Source organism: Zingiber officinale, chromosome 6A (genome assembly GCF_018446385.1).
Source record: "Zingiber officinale cultivar Zhangliang chromosome 6A, Zo_v1.1, whole genome shotgun sequence".
NCBI classification, from domain to species: domain Eukaryota; kingdom Viridiplantae; phylum Streptophyta; class Magnoliopsida; order Zingiberales; family Zingiberaceae; genus Zingiber; species Zingiber officinale.
The window spans coordinates 107,671,248-107,678,929 of record NC_055997.1 but is presented as its reverse complement, the minus strand read 5'-3'; the positions used below and the strand labels follow the sequence as shown (position 1 = coordinate 107,678,929).

Genomic DNA, 7,682 nt, shown 5'->3' with positions numbered 1-7,682 from the left:
AAGATGACCGAAACTTGTGCTGACTATTTACATACATTGCGATAGTCAATCAGCAATTGGTTAGACACAGAGCCATCGATATAATAGTAAGTTTAGACATATACGTCGTAGACATTATACCATTAGATAACTACTCTCAACGGAAGTTATTACTGTTGACTATTTGAAGTCAAAGGATAACCTAGCGAATCCGCTAACCAAAGGGTTAATCAGAAAGCTAGTTGCAAGCTCATCACGAGGAATGAGCTTGATGCTATTGTCAGCGATCGGTGCAGAGGATACTCAACCTATGCTGATTGGAGATTTCAAGAACTAGCTTCAAAGGGATAACTAATTTGTACTGACTAGACATACTGTGAGGGTTGCCCAATAAAACAGTAACTGGATCAGGGTAAGCCGATGGACTTTTAATAATCAAGAAGAGTAGATAGCTACTCTCGAGGGATCAACTATGTAAGAAAGAAGTGGGGCCGCTTCGAAGAGAATCGGAGGCATAATTCTTAGAGCTTCTCACAGAACTAGGCTTGTTCATGGCCAAGAATGAACACACTAATGAGAACTGAGTTGTATCAAGAAGAGTCTTGGGTGAGATATGTCAATGCTTACACAGACGACAGAACAGTTCAAGGACATCACGTCTACTATCAGTCAGTAAGCAAACAGATCTTCACAAGGGAAGGTTCAAAGGGTAAAACCTACCTATCCTATATTTGACTGAACTATTGAATGCTATCATATACCTTATTTTCTATTCATATGGGGGATTGTTGGAAATATGAATGGAATAAATAGATGGAGACGAAGAGACTCTATTGTGCATGAGTTTAGTCCCACATTAGAAGTCTCTTGCTTTATTGTTAGTTTAAATTATGACACATGCATTGATGTTGTAAACATATGCATGGGGAGAGACTCTCTCACGCATGAGTGCGCAGAGGTGGGTGCAAATCCAGGGTCCAGATTGTACTGAACCAATGTTGACTTGTGTGTGAGCACGACTTGCGCATGTCGAATGTCAGGCCGGCCGAGATAAATTTGCCCAAAAGAATAAACCAACATATTGCCACTTGAATATCTTTTTGCTACATGTTCAAGAGTGTAACAGAAGCATTAATGTGAAATTAATGGTGATTTCTCAATATTAATGGTGACATTAAACCATTAATAATAATTTCGTAACATCTCTACATTAAACCCAATAATGATGACATTAAACCCATCATTAAATGACCATAAGTTGATCATTTATGCAAGCAAGGTGAGAGCTCCTATAAAAGGAGGCTAGATCTTGAGCAAATAGTAGAACGGAAGATAAGCGAAAGAGAAAGCGAGAGGAAGAGCATGGAGCGAACCTCTACCCACCCGTGTTTACCCACAAAAACTCTCTAAGTCGTGCATCTGCTAGGCTGAACTACTCGTGATAGCACTCAAGTGCATTCTCAGTTCGCCACAAACAACCAGTGCTTGGTTGTGTTCGTGGTTTTGCCGTTGTATCCTGGGAAACAGATGCCCCGAGAGAATCTCGAAGCACAACCAGAGGTGGGGCAAATATGTTTTAAGGAAATTGTGTTGAGCACAGGCCTCAGCATATTATTCGGTGAATTCTCTTTCCGACTCGGTGATCGACTCCGGATTCTACTACGCACCGCATCGACTCCGCGATTCAGACCACCGGAAGCTTAGCAGTACCAGCCCCGTTGGTAACCTAAGATTATCAGCTCAGGTCGTCTCGATAGATAAATTAAAATTAATTTTATGTAATTTTAATTCAGTTAATTTCTCAATATCTCCAGCAACAGATTGTCCAAGACTTCCTTGAGAATGGTAGTGTTTATATATATTTTTGTGTTGTTTTTGCTAATTGCTCTTAATCTGGTTCCCTTAATTTGCCTCATCCTCATGATTTTGTATTCGATCGATATTGAGACCATTTTAGCTTAAATTTATTTATCTCCTATGGTATTATACTTTGGAATTGAATCCAAATTTATGAACTCTGTCGTTTTTGATAAAATTTTCCCTTGATCAACTAAAGACCCAGTTATCAGTCAGGGACTTATTTAGGCTCAAATTATAAGCTAAAATTATGTCATTAATGACAGGCTAAATTCATATTTTTTTTTAGCAGCTGAAATGAATTTGTAGAAATTCCACAAATAAATTAGGACATTTGCAATTAGTAATAATGCTAACGGGAACAAGAAAATCTTTGAAGATTATAAAATATATCTTTTTATTTGTTTTTATCTGCTCGTAACGCTGTTATATGTCAAAATTTCAATTTTAGCATGTGTAATGTCTAAATTTTTCCCATTATATAATACACTACAAAATTTCGCATGATTATTGATTAGGAAACATGATAATAAACACTAAATCAGTGTTTGGGGAAAGATTTGGTAACTACTACTCAAAGTAGTAAGTTTGAAAACTTCTTTGATATTTATTACACCTTATACTTTTAAAAATTCTGTTTGAAGCCTTTTTATTTTATCATACATTTCAAGCTTTTTTTTGTGTGGAAATTATAAAGTATTTATTTTATTAAATTTTAATTTGACAATATTTGTAGTGTGTTAATCTATACGGAGACATGCATATTACATCGGTTTAAATGCAGTAAGTCCTATAAATTACCTTGTTATTTTACTTAATCAATAGGTTTAAATTGTTATATAGCTGTTTCCCACGTTGAACTAATTGGTCGTTAGCTGTTAAACTTAATTATGCTGTCCAAATGATGAGATTCGACTTGATGAAATCAAAATGAGCATTTTAGGAGAGCACATCCTTAACGAAAATCGATTAAAGGGTGTTAAAATGTTCAGTCTTTTTTCAAATATTCAAGGTTCAAGTCCTAGTTACAATGTTCTTAAACATTAGAATATTTTCTTACTATAAATGAAAAATTTAAGACATTGGCTATTAGATGAGGAGTTGTTTATATTTTTCAAATTTATTTGATGGCCGATCTATGAAATTAGACTGTCCAAACTAATCAGCCTGAAGATCTGAAAACTTATACTTAGAAAGAAAAAAAAACATGAAAACGAGTTCAGTGGCGGATCCAGAAATTTAAGTATGGAAGGGTGATCACGATAAACAAGGGGTGGTATCTTTCATCTTCATCGATAGAATCTCATAATACTAAGGGTTCCACCGCTGGCAAGGGGGGACGACCACCGATGCCGCCCCTCGATCCGCCCCTGAACGAGTTTGCACAGCTACTAGGTTCATCATTCAAAATGAAGACTCGTTGGTGAAGACTCTTTCCTATTGTTTGACCTTTCGAAGTTTTTCTTCATTTGACCATGACCTACAAGCGCTCAACTATTTCATTTCCGCGTAATTACAATTCATTACAAGTATTTATTAATACGCTAATCATCAACTAATTAAATATTAGCATCCATGATGGTTAATTATTTCCAAGGACCCATTGGGCCATTTGGTCTAGAGTTCTATATAAAAAAGGGCAAGTGGGAGCCGGATTACAAGTGAGAACAAGAACAGTCTGTTCCGTCTCGCGAATCTTTGATTTCTCGATTGAAACCCTAGTTTTCTCGATCCAATCTCGCTCCGATTCGGAGGCCGGAGGAGAGGATGTCTGCCAGACTGGCGACCTGCTTCGGTGTCGCGGACCAGGAGATGCCGTCGACGGCCGTCGGGCCGAGTTTTAGGACCTCGATTTACGAGACTCGCCTCGGCCCGGCCGCCCTCACATGGTCACGCGCCGCCTTTGGTCTCGCCCTTCGGGTCGAATTTCGACTCTCCGACGCCGAGGAGGAGGAGCCCCTCGAGTTTTCGTTCCGCCCGTCGTTCTTGTGGAGGCGGAGGGGATCGCGGCGGTTTCCCATCGGGGACGGCCGCAGCGTTGTCTTCTCGTGGGATATCTCGCAGGCGGTCTTCTCGTCGGGCAGATCGTCTCGTGCCGAGCCCGAGAGAGGTTTCTTCGTTGCTGCGGTGATCGATGGCGAGATGCTCCTCGTCGCCGGCGACCTCGTTGAGGAGGCATACAGGAAGACGCGGGCGCGGCGGCCAAAAGCCCCCTTTTTGCATCCGCTTCTGGCCGCGCGCCAGGAGCATGCGGTGTTGGATAGCCCCAGCGGCCGGGGAACTTACTGCACAGTGGCGCGGTGTGGTGGGCGGGATCGGGAGATCTCGATCGATTTGGGGCCCAAGGAAGGCGGAGAGGAGGCTGGGATGTCGGTGGCCGTCGATGGCAAGCGGGTTTTCCACGTGCGTTGCCTCCGGTGGAAGTTCCGAGGGAGTGAGAGGCTGGAGATCGCCGGCGGCGTACGGATGCAACTTTCCTGGGACCTCCACGATTGGCTATTCCAGGGCGAGGCCTCTGCTGGCCGCAACGCGGCAGCGAGGGTCCGTGCAGTGTTCTTGTTCCAATTCGAGGAGGAGGGCGACCACGAATTGGGGAACCGGCTGGCCAAAGATCTCGTCTTTGACGAGGATTCAGTTAACGCCATCCACAAAATCGCAGCCTTTGAGGAGGATTCGAGCAAAACCAAGAACTGGAACGGGATCAACAGTAACAATGGCTTTGGCGGAGCGGAGAGAGCCATAGTGCAGCCAGGGCGGCGTAAGCGTCAGCTTCGTAGGCGTCTGATGGAGACGAACTCTTGCTCTTCGTCGGCCTCTTCGGCATCCACGGCGAGCAGTTCGACAGTGATGGGGTGGTCGAGTCACGAGGAGCTGGAATTGCATAGGCCTGAGGGGTTCTCGCTGCTGGTGTACATCATGAAGAACTGCTAGGTTTCATTCATTTACTGTGCTGCTTCAGGCTTTTCATTTCTGGTGATGCTGGATTTTGATTAATTTCCATTGTTCATCAAGTTTGGTTGCCTAAAAATCCATTCTTTTGTAATTTTAATTTGAGACGCAATCTCATTCATAATCCATAATTTGCCTATACACGATATCTTTTTCGTTCTCATCGTATTTGTTTATGACTGACCCCTTGAGCTGACATCAAGGTTGACATGACAAAAAGACATCCTCTTAGGAGAAAAACCTATGAAATTAAAAGAGCAGAGGAGGAAGGAGCAATCGTAAGCCGGGCAGAATTAGTTCGCCCACTTCAATACTCAAGTGAGGAAGGAGCAATTAGTAAGTAGGGAAGGGTCTTTGGTATCTATTCTGACACTCAAATTAGTGAAATGATTGAAAGGTGGAAGATAAACGATAGAGAAAAATTATAATTAGATTGTGCGATATCAAAGCGTCCTTGTGCCTTTGGCGGCGGGATTTTATAATTCCTTTGTAATCTGTACATTAATAAAATGTCATATCAAGATAAAGAAAATATCCCAACATTATATTTTAAATGTGTTGTGTATTCTCATCGCTCAGACTACTTATTTCCATGTCTATATAAAGATAATGTTCCATGTGCCTCTGACAACACAACACGCATTACTTAAGTAATAAGCTTGTGAGACGAAAGATTCATTAGCCTTTCTAAGCTTGATCCAAATAGTGGGATATTTGATCATGGGCTAGCGAGACTGCTTATATGCTTGTCTATCTTATAAGGAGTTGAGGCGTGCTAAGGCTCTAGAGTCGAGAGGATCCGATTGAAAGGTTATAAAAGAATTGTCTGGTTGGATCTTGGAGTTGGAGGAAGCATAGCAATGGGGAAATTGTGGAATTTGACTAGCTAGTGGTCTCTGAGCTAGCAGAGTGGGATACAGAGGGAGTATGACCCTTGGGATCGAGGTTGTTCGATCGGATGACAATTTCTGAGCTAGCAAAGTGAGATACGGAGGGAGCATGGTCATTGAGATCAGGGTTGCTCGATCGGATGGTGGCCTTTGGTCTCCCGATTGGCAATTCAGTTGGGTTGATCTACCTTTAGACTTTGACTTCCATGTAAACCGGAAGATTGACTTTCTGATCATACGTGGGAGCTACCCATATCTCTTGTATCACAAGTTTTCCTTTCAAGTCTAATCGAATGAGGCTTGAGCCCAACTTGCTAGACATTGGTAAAGTCTGGTTTGTCGATCGGCTCGCATACTAGGGTTGATGTCATCTTGATAAACTTATCGTCGGTACAATCAAGTACCTCAAAAATAAGTGTGTCAGACATCATAAATGTGTGGTAATACGTGTGATGGTATATCCAAGCTATGATTAGCTTGTCTTATCCATCATAAATGTTAGCTTATATAGAACTACCACGTGGTTCGACCATACCAACGTTGTTTACCCAAGGTGACTATTGGGATGTTGTGCTTTTTTTATCGAATGACTATGGTGATTAGTTCACCTTTTAGGATTTAGATTGGGTAGTTGATACGAAGGAGCTTTAGGGTTTATAAAGGCAATATGTTGGGAAAAACGCGAATGTGTTCTTCCTCTTCCAGTGCTCAACGACTGTGGTTTCGACGATTTTTCTTAAGGTTCTCTTTTGTTCCCTTTCTGTAAGTTCTTCACTCTCCTTTCCTCCTTGTACCTGTAGGATCGATGACACATAAGAGGGGGGGGGGGGGGGGGATCACGTGTATTTAAAACTCGTTAATTTTCAGCCTTTTAAAACAAAGTGCTCCGCGGAATACAATTAAGTAAGAAAGAATAAAACAAGACATGATTAGTTTTACTTGGTTCAGAGTCTTCAACGACTCTTACTCCAAAACCTAAGTCCCTTGGGACTTTATGATGGGTAATCCACTATCAATCGTAAAATCAATACAGAAAATGTGACAACCTTACACTTTCTTAAGAAATAAATAACTTAATTAAAATGTTACCAAACACGTAAAGATGAAAATATGGATTGAGCTTTGGTGTTGGAATTGGTCTAACTGCAGCAGCCAAGTGTGGTAGCGTCGCGACAAAGTGGTAGCACGAAGTCGAAGTAGTTGGATGATCAAGAATGCACGTTGAAAAGTAGTTTCAAAGTCTTTGCTCGAATCCCTCTTTTAAATAGTGTTAGAGGCGCCTCCAATAGCGCTTATCCGATCCACAACATTCGATCTTTATCCATGCGAGGGTGCCTTCATTGCTCCGAGGTGCCTCCAATGTGCTCTGAGACGCCTTCAATGCACTTCGAGGCACCTCCGCACAGCTAACTTTTATCCTTGAATCTTATCTGTGTGAAGGCACCTCTGCCCTATCTAGGGCGCCTCCATTCAGCTCTGAGGCGCCTCCAATCAGCTTCGAGACGTCTCAAGCACTGTTCATTCAAGACTAACTTTGCACTTTAACTCTTGCAAAACATGTTAGTCCAAATACCAAAGATACCCTGCAAAATAGAGTTGGAATATGAATAAAATAAATTTATGACTTAGATATTGTCTTACCAAGACTAGGATCTAATCATGGTACCAACTTATACTTCCAAAATAGATCTAAGTTTGACTAGCGCTTAGTATTCCCTCAAAGGGGAATGCATTTTCATTGGATCTCTCTCCTACAATGCTTATCTCTACTTACCTGTCAAACATCTGATCCTCCGGACATATTTAGACTTTCTCTGATCTTGCTTAGTGTCTAATCAATCTGATATACTAAGACTTTTCTGCAACACTAAGTTAGCACAATAAATATAAAATATTAAAGTAAATCAGTGTCAGCAGTTTTCCAGATTCACTGGTTCAGTCGACCGGGGTTACCTCTCCTAGGGTTGCTTAGCTTCACTCATTAGGACTTCCATTACCTAGCTTCAC

General features: G+C 41.7%; 1 protein-coding gene across 1 annotated transcript; it reads left to right on the top strand.

The window, feature by feature from the left end:
- Positions 1–3,603: 3,603 nt before the first annotated feature.
- On the top strand, positions 3,604–4,767 carry LOC121995131. The gene has a single exon (XM_042548955.1). It carries the CDS (start codon positions 3,604–3,606, stop codon positions 4,765–4,767), a length of 1,164 nt encoding a protein of 387 aa, XP_042404889.1.
- Positions 4,768–7,682: the final 2,915 nt, after the last annotated feature.